Source organism: Urtica dioica, chromosome 9 (assembly GCF_054948205.1).
Source record: "Urtica dioica subsp. dioica isolate 48M chromosome 9, U.dioica_male_clone48M_v1_H2, whole genome shotgun sequence".
In the NCBI taxonomy this organism is placed as follows: Eukaryota; Viridiplantae; Streptophyta; class Magnoliopsida; order Rosales; family Urticaceae; genus Urtica; species Urtica dioica.
In genome coordinates, this window is record NC_142764.1 from 10,748,612 (window position 1) to 10,769,512 (window position 20,901).

The 20,901-nt window shown below is 37.1% G+C and overlaps 1 protein-coding gene and 1 pseudogene across 2 annotated transcripts; both read right to left on the bottom strand.

Annotated features, from left to right (window-relative positions):
* Nucleotides 1-217: 217 nt before the first annotated feature.
* LOC149384900 (putative arabinosyltransferase ARAD1 pseudogene) lies at nt 218-6,511 on the bottom strand (annotated as a pseudogene). The gene is made up of 3 exons (XR_016301333.1): nt 5,738-6,511; nt 4,695-5,027; nt 218-434 (listed from the first exon to the last, which is right to left on the bottom strand). The product of XR_016301333.1 is annotated as a putative arabinosyltransferase ARAD1 pseudogene (transcript).
* Nucleotides 6,512-14,969: 8,458 nt separating this feature from the next.
* Nucleotides 14,970-19,772, bottom strand: LOC149384901 (5-methyltetrahydropteroyltriglutamate--homocysteine methyltransferase). Its single transcript, XM_089626741.1, has 12 exons — nt 19,615-19,772; nt 18,263-18,616; nt 18,072-18,159; nt 17,835-17,962; nt 17,361-17,752; nt 17,113-17,276; nt 16,861-16,941; nt 16,556-16,722; nt 16,376-16,481; nt 16,014-16,264; nt 15,728-15,929; nt 14,970-15,600 (listed from the first exon to the last, which is right to left on the bottom strand). The coding sequence occupies exons 1-12, from the start codon at nt 19,728-19,730 to the stop codon at nt 15,232-15,234; spliced, it is 2,418 nt and encodes an 805-aa protein (XP_089482867.1). The 5' UTR covers nt 19,731-19,772; the 3' UTR covers nt 14,970-15,231.
* Between the last annotated feature and the right edge of the window lie 1,129 nt (nt 19,773-20,901).

Here is a 20,901-nt window from a genome sequence, read left to right on the forward strand (position 1 = left end):
ATATAAGCGTCGTTAAAACCTCCTGCCCCAAAATCCTACTCTTGTCTCCTACGTGGCACAATTATAGACTGCGCTTTTTTAAGGCGCCGTCTGATAATTTTAACGTCATGTGATTCAACGGCGTCTATAAAACGCAATCTTTTTTATTTAATGGCGTTTATAAAACGCCTTCTATCACTTGTTTTGTAGTAGTGCGTATAACATATATATTCACGATTTGTCTCCGTTTATAGACTAAATTGACTTCATTATAAAATACATTTTGTGATGCCAATCGTTTTGTTTGAACATGAACAATATGGTTTTCTCAAGCTACTATCTCTGACGAGCCGTCTTTGGCGGTTGATCATCAGCTTAATGAATGGCAGCTTATGAGTAACTTCGCGCCAGATCTGATCTATTGTTTCACTTCGGAATTCGAAATAAGGCTTTACCTACAATATGTCACATAAAAGTTAGAGATTTAACAAGGTTAGTACGTAGAGATTTTAGGCTCATACCTATCATCTTAAAATTGTACTTATCTTTAGATAATTAAGACTCAATCTTGTCACAAAAGAATCTATTGTTCACTTCGGAATTCGAAATAAGGCTTTACCTACAATATGTCACATAAAAGTTAGAGATTTAACAAGGTTAGTACGTAGAGATTTTAGGCTCATACCTATCTTTTAAAATTGTACTTATCTTTAGATAATTAAGACTCAATCTTGTCACAAAAGACAATTATAATATAATGATTAAGACTCCTGTATTTAAATTGTGACAAAGTGCATACATTTTTTCTCTTCATGTTCTCTGTAATACAAATAACGTTGTGAAGAGTTCTATGAGAATAAAAGTAGCGAAAAAAAAATAAGCACTAACTAGATATACGGTCATCAAAAGTTTATAATCGAGTTTGGAATATAAGTATATACTTAAAAATCACAAGTAAATATACCAGAGCCGTCCCAGACATAAGGTCTTGTAAGCTATCAGTCTAGGCCTCAAATTTAGAAATGGAAATTGTCTATGGTAATGTGTTAAAAGTTTTTATCTTGAATTTTTTTTCATTGATGTTTATATGTATATATTACTATTTTAAAACAGTTTAATTTTGTTCACGGTTTAAAACATCATTGTTCACAGTATATGTTGAGTTCAGGTACTTATCCCACCACTTTTAAAGAATGAGTCTTTAAGTAACAACTTAAAAACATTGAATCTTTATGCCGTCGTACAAACAATATGCCCCGCACGTTACTGCGAAATAATTAAGCAATGATTTGTGCGGTACATTTTCATATCACTATTTTGAAAATGTTGCACTCTTAAAACACTATTGTATAGCAGTTTTCTTAATTTAGATTGCTTAATTAGTTTTCAAAATAAAAAATTGCTTAGTTATATTTATATATAGGTTCTTCTAGAAAGAAAAAAAAAACTATATTTAGGCAGTAGAGTTTTGGGCGCTCTAACTTATTAGCCTTTCTAAAACTTAGAATTGTGAAATAACCAATGTTTTAGTAATATTTGGTAATTAGCCAATCTTTTATGCAATAAGACCTAATTACCCTTACTTTTCCCCTAATTCTTTACCAAAAATAAATTAAATAAAAATAATTTATCACTAGTACAAAACATGTCATCAGGTGCGACTTTTTTCGCACCTGAAAGTGCAAAGGTCGCACCTGAAAGTACTTTCAGGTGCGACTTTAGGTGCGACAAAGTCGCACCCGAAAGTCCGCACCTGATGACTTTAGGTGCGAAAAGTCGCACCTGAAAGTCTTGATTATCAGGTGCGACACATTTAGGTGCGACTTTTCGCACCTAAAGTCGCACCCAAATTGTCTCCAAAACGCTCTATAAAAGCAGGGAAAAAGGCATCAGATGCGACTAGTCGCATCTGATACTTTAGTGCCAAAAGCATCAGATGCGACTAGTCGCATCTGATGCTCTTTATCTTTATTTTTAAAAAAAATTCATAATAAATATTCTGGAACGACATGATGTACATTGTAATACCAATCTGATGCAGTACAGTCCCACATCGAACACGCTTTGACATTTCTGGAACGATTTAAGAAACGGTCCAAGCACGCTCGACTTTGAGGGGGCGCACCGGTTGACTCGAGCATCAGTTTTGCTATTGGTACCATTCGTTTCGAAGCTACGGACGTTATCTACATGGAACGCTTTTCGAGTCTATAAATGAAAACTTTTCGGCTCCTGAAAACGTCATTTACTGCACTTAATTCGAGTTTAATGTTTAGTGTTAATTGTATGACTTTTCGCTTACTTGTCTTTTGATTTTCTTTGCCTTTTCGGTTTCTCTTTTGGTTTGTATTTACTCCTCGTTTTCAGACCTGGGGAGGCAGTTTAATGGATGAAATATTTCAGGAAAAAATATTTTGGACCAGAATCACACTTATTATTACATGTGATTATATTGTATCCCGCCTAATCTAGTTTACAATTTTAATTTCATTAAACTAATTTTAAACTAAACAACCTATTCACTAACCTAATTGATAAATTGATAATAAATCAAAACAAATTTAAATTAAACTAAACACTAAACACTAACCTAAACATATTACTAAACATTAACATGTTATCAAATTACTTACAATTACAATTAACATAAACTAATCAAAATTAAATTAAACAACCTAAACATATTATTCCTATCTAATTAACATTTACAATTATTAATATATATTAACCTACATATTTCACATTAACTAACCTACATATTAACTAACCTAACATATTAACTAACAGATTATATAAAACTAACCTAACTAACTAATATATACACTAACCTGCAGACAAAGGACGCGCGGCCGGGGACTCGGCTCAGAGGCTGGGACTCGGGGACAGCGGCTCAGAGGCTGGGACTCGGGGACAGCGGCTCAGAGGCTGGGACTCGGAGGATAGGAACTCGGCAGCGGGGCCGGGACTGAGCGCACGGCAAGGTTCGGAGGCTCGGACGACGAGGCTGTGAGCGAGGCAGAGAGAGGGAGAGGCAGTGAGTGAGAGAGAGGGAGAGGCAGTGAGTGAGAGAGAGAGAGAGAGAGAGAGAGAGAGAGAGAGAGAATACCGGTGGAGAGGCGGAGAAGATGGCAGAGCGCGGCGGAGGCTGTGGTGGCAGCGAGAGAGAGAGAGAGAGAGAGCTGTCGGAGAGGCTTGAATGGTTGTGGAGAGAAGTTGGTTGTTGTGGAGGTCGTTGTAATGGTTTGTGGTGGTGGAGAGGGCAGAGCAGAGTTGCAGAGCGAGAGAGAACGTTTTTTTTTTGTGAAATCGGCGGACTCAAATGAAGAAGACGAAGTGCAGAAGATTTGGTTTTATAGAAAAACCTAAATTTCAGGTGCGACTTAGTCGCACCTGAAACCTCTATTAGATGCGATTAGTCGCACCTGATGCATTATCAGGTGCGATTAGTCGCATCGGATAATATCTAAAAAAAATTAAACCAGAATGCCACGTCAATACTTAATGAAAAAATGAGGGGGAGAATTGGCCCGCTTAAAATTTTAAACTATCAGGTGCGACTTTGTCGCACCTGATAGTTTTTTGAACTATCAGGTGCGACTAGTCGCACCTGATACTCAAAAGAAAAAACAATTTTAGCGAAATTTTTTGGACTTCGGGTTGACAATCCGGTGCGACTAGTCGCACCCGAAAGTCATTTAGATGCGACTTTTAGGTGCGACTAGTCGCACCTGATAGTCATGCGCATCAGAAAACCAAATTTGTAGTAGTGTATCTATACCAAAATACTCTCTCTCTCTCTCTCTCTCTCTCTCTCTCTCTCTCTCTCTCTCTCTCTCTCTCTTTGTTACATTTTTAGCCATAACAGAGGTTAAAAAAAACAGCATCTCGCAATTAATAGTCGGTAATAACTGTTAATACGTTTCTACCATAAACCTATTAACAGTTATTACCGACTATTAGTTAAAGCAGAAACCTATTAACAGTTATTAAAGATTATTAACTGCGGTTTTTATGTTTTTGACATTTGTGTATGGCTAAAAATGTGACAAGGGATAGAGAGAGAGAGAGTGAACATGAAAAATAGAGAGAGAAATAGAGAGATAACTGAGATCCTAATAATTGGGGATTTTGAATAATAAATTATATTTTATTAATTTCGAAAATAAATAATATTAACTAATTAATAAGGGTAAAAATGATATAAACAATGTGCCACATAAGCAGAATGGCTATAAATCAAAAAAATTTGAAACGTATGACAGAATTAAATTCTTAGGTTTGAATTGGCTTAGTCAGTTTCAAAACTCTAGAGTTTTTTACTAACTTCAAAAACACATTAACTTAGTCACTTTATACTATTACTTTATATATATATATATATATATATATATATATATATATATATATATATCAATCACCAATTTTTTTTTAAAATATCAAATTTTTAAATTGAAACTATAAACAACTTTTATCCTAAATAAAACGGCAAGCAAAAAACAAAAAAACAAAAAAAGAAAAAAAAAAGAAGTTAAATATAATTTTAGATCAGTCAAAAAAAAAAAAAAAAACCATCAATGAAAATAAGCTCAATAAAATAGTATACCACAAGAGAAATTGTAGACATTTCGTGTTTATATGGTATTAAAAAAGATTGGTCATTGGAATAAATAAGATTGAAAAGTCGGTATTCCATGTCATATGTGATCATTTATTACCTCTCTTAGCTGTTTCTGATATTCAATGACTTGCTGATCAGGTACGGTTCTAAGCAATGAAACAAGGAATCCGGGCTTTAGAGCATCGTTGGCGGAGATAAACATGGCGATCTTTGTGTAGTCGATGACGTCTTCGAAAGGCAACTTGACCGCACCGCCGATAATGACGGGTATGCAAAGGCTGACGATGGAGTCGAAAAGCCGGTACGAGTCTGGATTCAGGCAGAACTTCGACGTGTGCATGCCACGTGTCAAGTCCTCTTTGGCTTCTTTCATCACCACATCGTCTTCTTTCTCTAGTACCTCGAACAGCGCTTTGCGAGTCCTACCACCCTATAATCAATGCATAAAAGAGATGGAGAAAAATGCGTAGTTAATTTAGAAAGAATTAACTTCTCAAGATAATTAATGAAATAGATCAGTCATTATTCTGAACATTCATTGTCCCCAAATGTAATGAATATTTTAAAAAAAATTAGACGTATAATATATCAAAACATCTCTTTCGTAATAGTAATAATAAGGGATATATTATTGTAATTTGATCAAAATATATATATATATATATATATATATATCGACTTTGAATTTGATCAAATTATATATATATATATATATATATATATATATATTTAATTTGATCAAATTACAATAATATATCCCTTATTATTACTATTACGAAAGAGATGTTTTGATATATTATACGTATATATATATATAATGTAGAAAAAGAAGTTGAAGAATAAACACATTAAATCAAATGAAAAAACTGTGAATAACCCGAAGGTAATGCATGATTGTAACAGAATGTAGATATAATCCATATCAAATTTCTCATGTAAATTTGATAAAACTCAAAGAAACAATGTACCTTTGCGCTACATATACAATTTATTAAAAATCAAAAGGCTGCACTATTATTTTTAAGTTAGATACATAATTCAAGCTCAAACAAACATTAATATTGAAAAATAAATTACTTATATCAAAAGAGAGAACGATTTGTATACAATAAATTAAACACGTATATGAGATGAAATTACCTCTTTGGCGCCCATGAAAAACAACAAAGTATTTCGATTACTAAGGCCGAGGTCACCCGTGTAGGAATTGACTCGATGGGCGTAGGGCGCGACGACGTCCTTCACGAGCGAGCCCCGGGGCCCACCCAAAAGCATGGTGCAGTTCACGACCTCCTCTACGACGTGTCCGTACGCGTCCGGATCCGAGGCCGCGATCACGTGGTCCCGCCCCCCGTTCCTCCACCAGTGCTCCTGCGTCCCCAGCCACTCGATCACCGCCCTCTGCGCTCCCTCGTCATCGTACGCTTCGGGCCTCATCCTTGCCACGAGCACGCTAAGGGACGAGAAGAACGGGACGTAGAACAGCTCGGCCTCGTCCGGGTCGTAAACCCTAATCACCGGCGACCCGACCCGCTCCGAGTCTGGTCGTTGCAAGTCCGTGAAGATGAGCCACTCGGCCATGTGTTGGTGCGCTGGGTAATACGCGAGCCTCCCGTGGTGGTGCTCGATTACGCCGTATGTGAACCTGTGTGGAAGGTCATAGACGTATAGCTTGACCGGCTTTTCGGGGTTTTCGTTGTTCGAGACGATGATTGGGGTTTTGTCGGGATGGGAAAACGGGGAAGGGGCGTTTAGGATTTCTAAGACGGTGTAGAAGACGAGGATGGCAAGGATCATGCCCAGAGCTCTCTTGGAGAGTTTTAGGATTGAGGTTTCACTTGGCTTTCCTAAGCCGTAGGAAGAAACCCGAGATGATATTTCTGCGTCTCTTGGCCTCTGTCTCAAGCTCATCATTGCTCTATGTGTTATTACTATTATTATTGCTAATACTTTGTTTTGTTCTGTGAATCGGAAGACGAATTGTATACTTATTGTGAATTTAATACAAGGCTCTCTCTGAATTTATTGAATATTTTAAAGTTGAGTTAATTCATCATTAGCATTTTGAGTATTGAATTTGCTGAGTATGCACATATGATCGTTTTCAATTTGTATACATATATTTTCTCGTTGATGGACATGAGAATGGACAGGATGTGATGCATCCAAAATTCGACGTCAAATACTCGTTTAATTTGTGGAAATTATTTATGTTTCAACATCTCTTTCAGCAAGAGGGTTTATTTTCTTATGTAAAACATTACATCAAAATATCACATACATACTTACAATAAATAGATACTCTTAGCGCTTGGATTTGTAGTATGTTTTAAACGTTTGCGGTGAAGGCAACGTCAATATATTCACGTTACTGAATGATGCTAACGTATAACCTAAAAAACAAAAAACAAATTGGTTTCAAATATTAAAGTGAGAATCGTTGAGAATCTCAATCCTAATCACAAATCAGAGTTGTCTGTTGTACGGTGACCGAGTATTAATGATTTGAGGAAACTATCTTTTTGTGGTCAAAGGAGAGATTGTTATGAGTGTTGTCCACTGATGATAGTTACTTAATATAATAAGAAGTTTACTTTATTAGCATTATTGATTAGTGGATTGTTTTCTAGTTATAATCAATAACAACTATCATTCACAATCTCTGTATTAAACTGAATTACATGTTGGACATCCAAATTCGGACGGTAAGCTAAAATCACATATGTTGAACACAAGTGAAAGGTAGATTACTTGGGGGAGCGTTCTACACATTTGGTATGTGTACGATCTGGACAGACTTTGGTTGTTGATATGTCGTTTAAGCACCTTACGACACACAAATCGGGGTCACTATGATGGTCACAATGAGACTTGATCTAAATCCTGAAGTGGTCATGGACTTCTAGGTTGTATTACAGGATTCTTTGACGCATTCATTAATGGCTACTTGAAGATGCCTAAATACTTATGTCTTGAGAATTCGAGATATGATTCGAGCGAAAAGTGATTAACAGATACGCAATCCAGCCTTCCTGAAAGAAGAGCAATGTTCACTCATCTAAGGGTTGATTCCAGAACAAATTCATTGCGCGCACTTTCGTAGTAAGTACGTATGAAAAAATATTTCGCTAGGGAAGCAACTATGCTTAGGGCTCATATGTATCAAGAAAGGTATAACGGAATAATTTATATTTCTCGATACGAATTGCACCTGGAAGATTGAGCTCATGTACTGACTATATCATTGGATGCTCATATACATAGAGTAAAATATAATTCTAGTAACAAGAAGAGTGCAATCTCGGCTCATCTTGTGGAGTGACGCCAAGATTGACGAATCGAATGAATAAGAGAAAACATAGATTTCATCTATTTTTTCGGATTCGTAGGAGCTTCAGTTACTACTTCCATGGTCCCCAAGGTGACTCTAATAACATGGATAGAGATGCTCGTAATAATTAGATAATTGATTACACTCTCACTACATTTGGTTGCAATTTCTTTCACATTCATAATAAAGAATTTTACGAATAAGTTATTAATTGTTTAAGTAACTTCGGAATATCATTTAGATTTAAATGGGCTTGTAAAAGATCAATTTAAATCAGCCCACAAGGCCCAATTAGGCTTGGGTAGGCGTGTACATAGAGGTACATGGGCCTTGTATTTGTTTGATCAAAACCCAATAAGGATGGAGCTTTCTCAAATAGTAAATAAGTATTATATATTAGATATGATCCGATTTAGTGAGTATTTAATGTAGTAATTATTTATGAGAGTATCATGGAGATATTCTCTACTTTTCTTTTATTGAATAATATATCCTATTGTAATAAACAAATAATAGATTAATTATGTTATTTATTGAGAGTATCAAGAAAATATCATCTACTATCATATTTATAGAATAGTATCTCTTATTGTGAGAAATAAATAATATATTGATGATGTTATTTATGGAGAATATCATGGAGATATTCCATATTAATCAGTTACCTGATTAATATATTCTAAAGTGAAAAGTAAATAAATATCAAATGCGAACTGGATATTCTATTTATTAAAGTATCTTGAAGATATTTGATTTGTTCTATTCATATAATAAATATCTCACATTAATTAGAATAAAATCAAACAAAATCAAGTAAGTGTATATTCTACTTTATGTAAGATAAAAAGGTATAAATTAATAGGGGGTTTGGGATAGTGTAAAAATCGCCCGAAACAAATACAATTCAAATCTTGGAATTTGTGCATCGCCCTCCCTCTGGTCATGAATGTTTTTTCACTCTCTCGGAGTTGGAAAATTCGTTCATACTTTCTTCAAATAAAGAAAGAATTATTCCATCAGCTTGTTGGAGTAATTAGTGAGAAAAGAGTTGGCTCACACCTTCGTCTCTTTCCTTCCAAAGATAACATCTTGGAAGATTATGGTATCGATCAACCCGAGCGTGAAGATCCGAAGATCCAAGAAGCAAGGAGCCGCCGAGGAATCCAAAGGCTTGAAGATTTGAAGATCCATAGAGCAAGGAGTCGCCAAAGAGTCCTAGAGCTTGGAGATTCGAATATCCAAAGAGCAAGAAGTCGCCGAGGAGTTCGAGAGCTTGGAGATCCGAAGATCTAAAGAGCAAGGAACTGCCGAGGAATCCGAGAAGCAAGGAGATCCAAAAGTAGAGAGCGTGGATGATCTGTAGCTGAGCCGAAAGGTATGTATTACTAAATACCCTTATGGTTTGTGGTGATTATGCTTGTCTTAAATATTAAATATATTGTTATTGAATATTTTTTTAGTATCCTAGTAATTATTGTTTACGTTAAAAATTAGTGATTGTTCGTGTATTCTTCTATTCCGCACTAGTAAACATATTGTAAGGGTTACGCGATTGATGATCCAATAAGAAGTATTGAAACGAGTGTTCGTGTTCAATACATAGGAACAATAATTAACCCTAGGGAAGTAATTAATAAAGATGAAATTCAGTTTACATATTAATATTTTCTTTTAAAATTTTAACAGTTTAGTCCCGTTCATTTACAATTTAAATTTGATTTTTGTTTTTTTAATTATTTAATGGAAGTTAACAAAAATCCATATTTTTATTAAGTCTAACGGAAATTTCACTTCCGTTAAACAATGGAAGTTACCAATTTGCTTAATGGAAGTGTCACTTCCAATAAGCAAATGGAACGTAACTTCCTGAAAATGAAATTTCTATTACTGAAGATTCATACGTGAAGACAAAAGTCCTAATAAATGAGCTACTATCCTAACTGACCTAGCATGATTTTATAAAGTTTTTTTTATTTCTTGCGATAATTATTATACAACTTCCAAGTTGCAAATATATACGTTTATTTATTTTGAACGGCTAGCTAGGCTCATAGCTTACAAAGGTATTATTTCTCATGAGTTAACACTAACAAATTCTCTTACAAATAGAGAGGTGATCCACAATAAGCTCTCACATCTCTCTACAACAGAAAAATAAAATCACCACCTCTTCTCATTATACATTATACATTATACATTATACATTATACATATAACTAAAGCAAAGTGAGAAAATACTGTAGCAAGAATAGTATTAATGGGCCTCGCTGTTACATTTTCATTGGTTACGTTGAATTTTCACTATATATATTACTATTTTTTTTTTGTGTCAGACGGTTGAATTTTTATGCAAGTTTATCTCTTTAACAAGGATTCAACAAATTTAATAAATAAATAAATAAAGAAAAAATAAGAAAAAGAAACAAAAAAATTACACGTGGCCCCTCTCTCTCTCTCACTAACGTTTTGTTTCTCAACTTTAAACTCTATTTTTATTTCAAAAAGTTTATGAATAAAAAATAAATAAACAAAAGATGGACATATTTGATAAATGTAACGAAAATATAAAGCATGTTATGTTATATACATTATTATTATTATTATTATTATTATTATTATTATTATTATATAAACGATATTTATTTAAATAATAGAGAATTCCATGTACACTCTGATTTGTTCATACAAATTTTGACTTTGACACAAATATAAATTATTATAGTGATAAACCTATTATATCTCGGTTAAATAATAATATAAAAGAATAGATAGACTAAGACTTAAATATGTATAATAGATATAGAAATAGATATATATATATATATATATATATTATAATAATATATGTATGTATATATAATATAGTATTATCTTTTATATTGAGATTTATATATATCATGTCACAAATGTGTATATATATATTATTATTATTATTACGTGATATAATATTGTTTACTAACTTTAAATTTTCAGCGTATAATAATTTTAATTTACAAGCTTAAATATCACTATTATTATCTTTTACTAAGTTTAAAACTTTCATAAATAATAAATTGCTTTTAACCCGGGACAGTAAACTCGTATCTCTCTATATGCATGTATCTCAAATAGTCTTCCAAAATTGTAGTTATAGTGCTTGAATAAAACCAACATTGAAAAATAATTATTTAAAAGAATCTTTCAGAAGTATTTATATCAAATAAGATATAGGTCACCAAATAACAGTTAATAAAAAAGAAAAAATGACATGAACTAGTCAATTCAAACTATGACTTTTGCAAAATAGCCATAGTTTCATTAGGTTAGACAAAATAGCCACCTCTAATAGAAAGAAAAAAAAAATAATCCACAGAACGAAGAAGAACGCCGGCACCGCCGCCAGATTTTTCCAAGAGCTCTTCTCTGCAACTTCGGACTCATCACTCCGAAGAAGAACGCCGGCACCGCCGCCGGAGGCAAAGTCCGACGAACCTTTCCAGCGAGGAAGCCCTCCTCGTCGCCGTAGCGTGACGGAGAGTTCCGAATCTCCGTCGATCTCCTCGCCTACGCCGCCGTGACGGAGAGTCCGACGGGAGGTAAGATCGACGGAGCGATCGGGAACATCGCGAGCGTCGAGGACGCAAGAATCGCGTCGCCGAAGAAGGAGATGTATCGGTTCTGCTTCAGATCCTCGATTTCCAGATTGTCATTAAATTTAATCCTGCCTCAATTAATTTTAATCCAGCCCTCATAAACCTTACATTATGTCTTTATAGTTCGTTGGGATTAAATTTAATCCAACCTGGATTAATCTTACTTTGGCTAGTTTGCTTATAGTTGACAAACTATGGCTATTTTGCAAAAGCTTAAGTTCTATTTGGCTATATAGCCGCTTGATCCAAAAATAAAATAAAAGGCAAAACATAGTAACTTACCGTTCATTGTATAGTAGGATAATGTTATTCTTTTTAAGTGAAAAGGACCGATTTGTAACATTTAGTTGACAGTTACGGTGAAAATTAGGAGGGAAAAGTAAATCAAGGATTTAATGGCAAAGCATGGAAATCCTTGTCTTAGCTACCCCTGACATAATGAGCTTCATTCCAAGTTCCAACACAAACACACTGTCAGAACAAAAGAGAGGCCTTAAAACAGAGAGAGAGAGAGAGAAGAGAGAGAGAGAGAGGGGAAAAGGAAGAAAGAGCGGGAAGTGTGAAACGCCGAAGAAGAAGTAGAAGAAGAAGAAGAAGAATTAGAAACAAAATAGGAAATCAATCTGAATTTTAAAGACGAAGCGTTGAAGTTCTTCTCAAGGTAAAACCCTTAGTTTTTCCATCTCAGTTCGAAATTCAATAAGAAATTTAGGGGTTTCGTAATCAAATGATCGAGTTTAGGCTTGAATTTGTATGAAGTTTGTTGATTGTGGCATGTTTCTTCTCAATTTCATGTTTTGGTCTGAATTTGCGTATTGAATTTGGGGGTTTTTGTATTTGTTTTAATGTTTTCTCTAATTGAAGACGAAATATAGATTTTTTAGAGTTAGAACTCAGATGATTATTGTTGATTGATGTTTGAATTGTCTGTTAGTTTGAGTTTTTCTATTCGATTTCATGGTCCGAGTCCGATATCATCGCGAAAGATTAGGTATTTGTCAGAAAATCTAGTGTTAGATTTTTTACTTGAATTGATAATGAAATTGTTGTTTATTATGGTGGTTATTTTGTTGAGACTTGCTCCTGGAATCCGAAAATCTGTGGTTTGGGACATTTTTTTGAGCTTGATTCTGGATATGAGAATCGTCTAACTTAGGACTCCGAGTATGTGTTCTAGATTGATGAATTGAATCCAAATTTTGATTTTTTATTCTCGGATGGCTTGTTGTTGAAAATGGTCAAGATAGTTGATTGATGTCTTGATTGCTGAGAATTCTGAAATTGTAGTTGTTTGTGTTTTAGTGTCTTGTGTCCGTTTTGTCTAGTCTGAGAAATCTGAAATTGAAGTTGTGGTTTGGACACCGGTCATGGTCATGGGGGACTTGGGGCTTGTACACCGAGATTGGTGGTACCGGGCTCCCGTTCCTGTTTGTGCGACTCCGCTGACCATTGCGTTAAGATGTCACTTTTATTTTTTTATTGATGTTGACCGTCTTGGTGGGTCCCGTCCCTTTGGTTGATCTCGTTTTCTCTTTTGGTATTTCAATTCTCTATCACCAACAAGTGAGCATTGGCAATTTTGCTAAATAAGCCTTAAAACTTAGGTTGTCTTTGCTAAAAGACTTGTAACTATTTTACTTATCAATTACTTTTGAATGACTTTGTATAATTTTATTCTTTAGGTACTCCAGTAAAGATATACTCGCATCATTCTGTCCACCCATTCCAAAGTAGGCCGAAGTGCAGGGCCATATATTTTTTTCTTGTGGAAGAGGAACAAGAGAGTGAGAGATTTTCCATAATCTTCAATATTCCATCAAATATAGAGAACAAATATGGTCCCAATTTCGTTCACAGACCGGTTAAACCCAACAGCCCAAGTAAACCCATATTACTGGACAGCGAGACCTCTCTCCACCAAAAGACTCCATTTCCCTTTTCTCCTTCGAATCCGTAGACCAGCAAGAATCTTAACCCTCGCCGCCAAAAAAGACGACACAGAAGTAGGGGGAGTTGGATCAGACGGTGGAGATGGGAAGGAGAATCGGCGGTCGATGTGGGAGGGGGTGAGGTGGCAAGATCTGGTGCTGAGTCCAGATCCCGATAATGTGGTGGCCGTCGGATTGACAGGCTTGCTTACTTGGGCGAGCGTTCAGGTGCTTTGGCAGTTGTTGTTCATCTCCTCGGCAATTCTTGTTGCTGCGCTTAAATACTCTTTCATCGCTGCTCTTCTCATCTTCATTCTCATCACTCTCTTATGACCTTCTCAACAATAATGCATTGTACAATTATAATCTTTACTCAACATTTTCTGCTATGTGTTTCGTTCGAGTAGTGAAATACTGCTCGAGCTGTTCCCAAATTTGGCTCATATGTTTAAGAAACACCCAATTTAGAAACACTGGCCGTTTCGGAAATCCTTTTTTTTAGAAAAACCTGATCAGCTTGGTTGAAGTTTGAACCAACGTGCAGTTATGACCTCGACAGGGTAGGGTAAGCACAACCCTCAGCACCTGCGAGTGGAAATCAAGAGGAGAAGAGACTCGATTGTTAGGAAGCGCATCCAAAGGCTATCTCAGTTTGGTAATGGGCATGAGGTCTTCGGCCCTCCTCTAGGGTCAATTCCGATATCAGACATAATATGATATCCAGAAATCGACCAAGCATATACATCAAGATTCAGCTCAACCCTATTCACACGAGACCAAGCATACGAATTACTCAAGTCACGAGCCTAAGTTGAAGCCGACACTAAAAGAGTATTTTATTGAATCAAGGACTCAGACCGTCCAGCGTCTTGTTCTATTTCAGAATTCCCGGCAACTACTCGTTTTTTTATGGTTTCATACTTAGTCACACTACATATCTACATATATAAGAATAGTTATCATTTTTATATGATATAAGATTAAAAAAAGAGTAAAAGGCTGGTTGGGATATTAATGAAATAAATGTGGAAAAGAACACAGGAGCTTGTTACTCCATTGCCAAAGACTCACTCAGTTCAGGCTCTACTAGGCTCATCTGTCCCCTTCTCTAGGAATGAGAAGTTTCATCATAGACTTCGACAACTTTCCAAACAGCTCACTAACAAATGTCTCATCTTCACATGTTCAAGCTCATTCCCCTTAACAGTCTCCAATGAAACCAAGGTCTTCACCCGAGTCTCTACACTTCTACTAACCAGCAACGATGAGGAACCAGAGCTTGGCAACCTTACACAAATCATCTGGTGGTCATTTATTCCATGTTATCATCTTCCAATTCCGACAACATACTAAATTGCCATAGCCAGTTCAAGTGACACAGTTTTGATCACTCACCCCAAGCACGCTCTATTTTATGCTTCATTTTTATGTCAAAACTAAGTATTTTATCATAATAATAATAAATTAATAAAAACGGAATATAAGAACATACCTCGTAATCACCAACATTGGGGTAATAGAAAATCAAAACAAGACCTCATCAAGGATATTTAAAAACAATACAAATCATAAGCTATCCACCTAAAAGATAGAAATAGAAACTGAAAATAAAAACTCAACCAAGTGGTTGATGAATTATTCAGATGCCGTGAATTGAAAATTTTCCCTTACTAATGGGTAAAAACAACAAACAAACAGAATAAAACTCGTATAGTTTATTCATGAGGCAGTGAAGTGAATGCCTCACTTGGTGCTGGCGAACTTGGCACGGAGTTGCTTGGCGGCAGCGACCATGTTGGTGAGGGCGGGCTTGACTTCGGAATATTTGCGGGTCTTGAGGCCACAGTCTGGGTTGACCCACAGAATGTTGCTCTCCAGCACAGCAAGCATCTTCTCCACACGGTCTGCGATCTCTTCCACGGACGGGATTCTCGGGGAGTGGATGTCGTACACTCCCGGCCCGATCCCGGCTCCGTACTTGACTCCCTCGCGGAACACCGACAGAAGCTTCTCGTCCGACCTCGAGTTCTCGATCGTGATCACATCAGCATCCATGTCGATGATCGAGTGGATGATATCGTTGAAGTTCGAGTAGCACATGTGGGTGTGGATCTGCAAAAAGGAATTTCAACAAAACAGAGAACACGAGTCACATAAATATAATACATGAACGGTCGGTCGGTCGGTCGGTCTCACGTAAAAAAAAAAAAAAAAAAAAAATAAAACTCATATATCGAACCTGGGTCGTGTCCTTGACTCCACAGTTGGTGATTCTGAAGGAGTGGACGGCCCAGTCAAGGTAGAAAGCCTCCTCAGACTTCCTGAGGGGCAAGCCTTCTCGAAGTGCAGCTTCATCGATCTGGATAACAGTGATGCCTGCTTTCTCGAGATCCTCGACCTCGTCCTTGATTGCCAGAGCAATCTGGTAGCAGGTCTCAAACCTGATGGCAAACGGATGTCAAAACAAACCATGAAACTATAAACAAAATTAGATATTGAGGAAGAATAAAAGAGTAATTTCTCACCTAGGCTGATCATTTCTGACAAAAGACCAGTTAAGAATGGTTACGGGACCAGTAAGCATTCCCTTCATGGGGCGCTTGGTCATGCTCTGGGCAAGGGAAGACCAGAAGACTGTCATGGCCTTGGGACGGCTGACATCACCGAAGATGATTGGCGGCTTCACACAGCGGGACCCGTAAGATTGCACCCATCCGTTGGCCGAGAAAGCGAAACCGGACAGTTGCTCGCCAAAGTACTCAACCATATCGTTTCTCTGATTGGAAAAAAAGAAACCATAACGAGTTGGTATCACATGCATCTGGAACAATAACTTTTAAGTTGTGATAAAAGTTAAAATGCAAGCTTTTGTATTGGTGCAACTCACCTCTGGCTCTCCGTGAACCAAAACATCGATGTCAAGGTCTTCTTGGATCTTGACCACTTTCTGGATTTCTTTCTTGATGGCTTCGATGTAGTTTTCCTCGGTGACCCTAAGATAATAAACAGGAAACCATTTTAAGAGACTGAAAGGAAAAGGAAAAAAAAAAGGTCCCAGAAAGCTTACTTCTTGGCTTTGTATTCACGGCGAACTCTTCTCAACTCGATGGTCTGAGGGAATGAACCAATGGTGGTCGTCGGAAGAATGGGAAGGTTTAATTCCTTCTGCTGAGCATCGAGCCTTGAGGTTACATTTGTGGCTCTGCGGTGCTCAGATCCCTTCAAAGCGGCAGCCTTAACAAAAACAAAAAAAAAAAAGAAAAAGAGAAACGTAGATGCTAATAAGAACAAACGAACATCTACAGGCTACTAATAAATCACTAACTGATTTTTTTCTTCGTCTTTTTCACACACAAATAAAAAATGACTTACAGCTTTCTGGACAGCCTCGTTAGTCACCCTAGGAGATGACTTCCTCGAAGCCTGAGCAGCAGCGTTTGAAGAGAAGAAAGCCTGCAAGAAAATATGCAACAAAAAGTTTAATTTTATAAATAGATCCAACACAGCATATATTTACATAATTGACACTTAATTAATTAGACAGAATTAAACTGCACTAAAACAATTGACTAATTAAAATAAAGTAATTAAAAGAAGAAGAAAATATAGTTAACAAGGGAGCACCTCATCCTTCTGTCCAACCAGTGCCGTAGCCAGAGCATTGACTTCCACAACTTTCTGTGCTGCGAATGCCAACCATGACTTGAACTCAGCATCAAATTTGGGCTCATTCACAAGGTCGACGGCAGTGTGGAGAAGAGAGCATGATGTAGAGACAACCAGCTTGTCTGAATACACGCAAGAATAATTAAATACGTTAGAAAATAATAAAGGATACAAACATAACACATTAAACTAAAATGACTACGAACCTTTTCCAACAACGCTTTCCAGAACCTGTAGAACAGCGAGAGAAGATTCAAGATTGTTGGCCCAGATGTTACGACCGTCTACCACTCCAGCAAACAGGTACTTGTCAGAAGGAAATCCTCCCTTGATCAAACCAAGGGTCTTCTCTCCACGAACCAAGTCAAACCCATAACCAGTAACACCCTTCAGAGAGGTGAGCGTTTTGTATGCCTCGGCGGGGATGTCAGCGAAGTATGTCTCGACAAGAACGTTCAAGCCGGATAAGCAAGACTCGAGCTCTGAGTAGGCCTTAGTGAAAACCTCCAATTGGTGAGAACCAAGATCCTTCACAAGCGTGGGCTCATCAAATTGGATCCAGGTAGCACCTGCAGCCTTGAGTTCAGCCACAACCTCCCTGCAATAAACAAGTATATCATATGTCAATAAATGAGGAAACCAAAGAACATATAGTGTCAAGTAGAAATAACGGAACTTACTTGTAAACAGGGAGAATCTGGTCAAGGAGAGAAAGGAGTTGGAACGACTTTTCAACCCCCTTTGCTGGCTTCGACAGCAACAAGTATGAAACTGGACCAACGAGAACGGGCACAGTATCAACTCCGAGCTGCATAACAGGAAAGTAAAACAAATTATACATGATAATAACACACATAATCAGCAATAGTCGCTTATTCATCTTCTCTTATTTAGAAAAAAGCAAGCACAAGACTTACAGCTTTAGCCTCCTTGTACTCCTGGACAGCCTTGTGTGAAGCATAAGAAAATTTGACATCAGGGCCCAACTCAGGCACAATGAAATGGCTGTACCAATTGGACGAATTAGTAATTAATATTATATAATTTTGAATAGCAAACAAGAAAGACATATTGAACCGTTTATAAAGGCTGTGATATTCGCACTTACTAGTTGGTGTCAAACCATTTGGTCATTTCCATAGCAGGAACAGTGGCGTTACCCCTGGCCATGGAGAAATAGACATCAAATCCGATCTCACCGCCGTTCCAACCGTACCTCGGAGGCACAGCTCCAAGCATGGCTGTGGTGTCCAACATCTGATCGTAGTAAGAGAAGGTGTTGCTGGGGATGTATTTGATCCCGGTGCTGGCCATTTGCTTCCAGATGGATTCCCTGAGATCCGCTGCAACCTTCTGCAGATCATCGGCGCTGCTCTTGCCATCCCAGAAAGATTCCAACGCAAACTTGAGCTCTCTCTTGGGTCCCATGCGGGGATAACCGACAATGTGAGACGCCATTGCTCTGTTCATCAACACCGACATAAAACAAATATATTATCATCTTATACCGATGCTCAGATTTCATCCCATATACTCATATAGCCTGGAGACAGTTCTATAAAATAAAATTTAACAAGGGGGTTTTTTTTTTGTTGCTGATTAAAAGAATCTTTTTTGACAATAGAATGCATTTTTGGACAGCCACAAACCAGCTGTTCCATCGGTTATTATTTTCCACAGTGAAAAGAAAAGAGCGAGTGAAGTGAACATATCAACACCATATCATTTATAAAACTAGATGAGCCAAGAATCTATTTTAATACATGAAGAAAAAAAAATCAGAACTAGAAGGCATAGAACTTGAGATCTCGGCAGAGCGAGTGAAGTGGACATATCAGCACCATATAATTCATAAAACTGGATGAACCAATAAACTACATTACTATATTAAAAAAAAAAAAAAAAAAAAAAGGAGCTAAAAGGCAGAGAAGTTTCAGATCTCATAATCATTTACTATGTCATAAGAAGCCATAACAAAAGCTCTTTAGAAAGGGACTTAATAACAAACATTGCTGAATATAAATAAATAAATAAGAAACCATAACAAATCTAGTGATGCAAACACGTTGGTATATATGCATCTAATGTAACAACCTTAAAGCACATAAACATGGATAAACTCTTATTACAGAGCTTCAAAATGCACAATTCTAACCCACTAACATATATTTCAGATCAGATCAAAGAAACTGGGGAAGTATAACAACGCAGGTTAGCTATCACATAAAAACCTGATCTGAACCCAAACGAAAAACCTCTACAGATCCACAGAAGCCGAAGCGAAACCTCATCAATGCATTGTCTATTTTTAAGAGCAATCACATCACTCAACAAATCAAACAAGCGCACTTATCGCCAGATCGGAAAAAACAAAGGAACGGAAAGCTCATAAACAGATCTGATAAACACGCCGACACTAACAACGAAGAGAGAGAGAGAGAGAGAGAGAATATATTATACCTGGTAATAGTGGTGCGAAAAGTGAAACGAGTGAAGGAGAGGCGTTTGAGAGAGAAAGTGGAAATGGAGAGAGACGAACTGAGAGACGCGAATGAATGAAGAGAATGATTGTGCATTTATACTACCACTCTCACCAACTCTTATCTCCTACACACACTACTCTCTCTCTCTCTCTCTCTCTCGTGCACGTCTACGCTTGTACCTTAACTTTTGGATCCAACAACTTTTTTATTATTTTATTTTTACGAAATTAATAAATAAAAAAAGTAACTATTATTTAATTGCATGTGGAAATCGGTTCCGTAGAGCAGTGCGAACTGCGAAGTATTGTATTCGGTGGAATTTAATGATTTTTTTTTAATTAATGATATTTTTGTCCTTCAGCTCTGTCATTGTTTGGGCACGGTCCAAGTCGGATCTAAAATTGATCAAAAAATACCACCATATCAATAACTTTTTTCAAAAATCCATCAAAGTATAATTTTAGCCAAAAATACAAATTGGTCACTTGTGAAAAACCAAATATACCCTCTATCTTAAATTTTCTTTCAATCTCACACCTACCTCATTTAATATCATTCCAAATTTAACTTTCTATTTTTTATCCTCCTTTATCTCTCTCTCTCTCTCTCTCTCTCTCTCTCTCTCTCTCTCTCTCTCTCTCTCTCTCTCCCCCCCCCCCCTAACCGTGAACCCACTCTCCCGATTTACTCTCTCTCTCATTCAAACTCACCCAAGGTTTCTGAAACCGTTCCTCACCCAAAATCCCCGAGAGAAGATCGTGTTCTTCTTCCCTGAATCGCGACCGAAACCCACCCCGAACCCGAATCCTTCACGACCAGTCTCTCTCTATCTCTCTCTCTCATTCAAACTCACCCAAAATCGCGACCGAAACCCTTGCCCGAACTCGACTTCACTCAACCAATCCCTCAAGTCGCCATGTCTGACTCACTCAACCCTATTCTCGAACCCACAACGCGAAAGAGTCCTAGGACGATAGGGCCCAAACAACCGGAGGCGTCCGGAGCGACCACGCCAAACACTTCTCCGGCCCGGAAAAGGAAAACGACTGTTTCGCCCAAGGTGAACACGAAGAAGGCTACGAAGAAGCCCCGCCGTGGCTTGAAACCCACCTCTGATACGGACAAGGTAATTTCTCAATATTTTTTTCCCGTGTATTAACATGTCCTGTAAATGATATTAGATTTGTTGTTTTTGGAAATTTTAGGCTATGAGTTTGTTTGTTGGAAATTGGTGTCAAAACAATGAATTTGTTCAACATGTGGT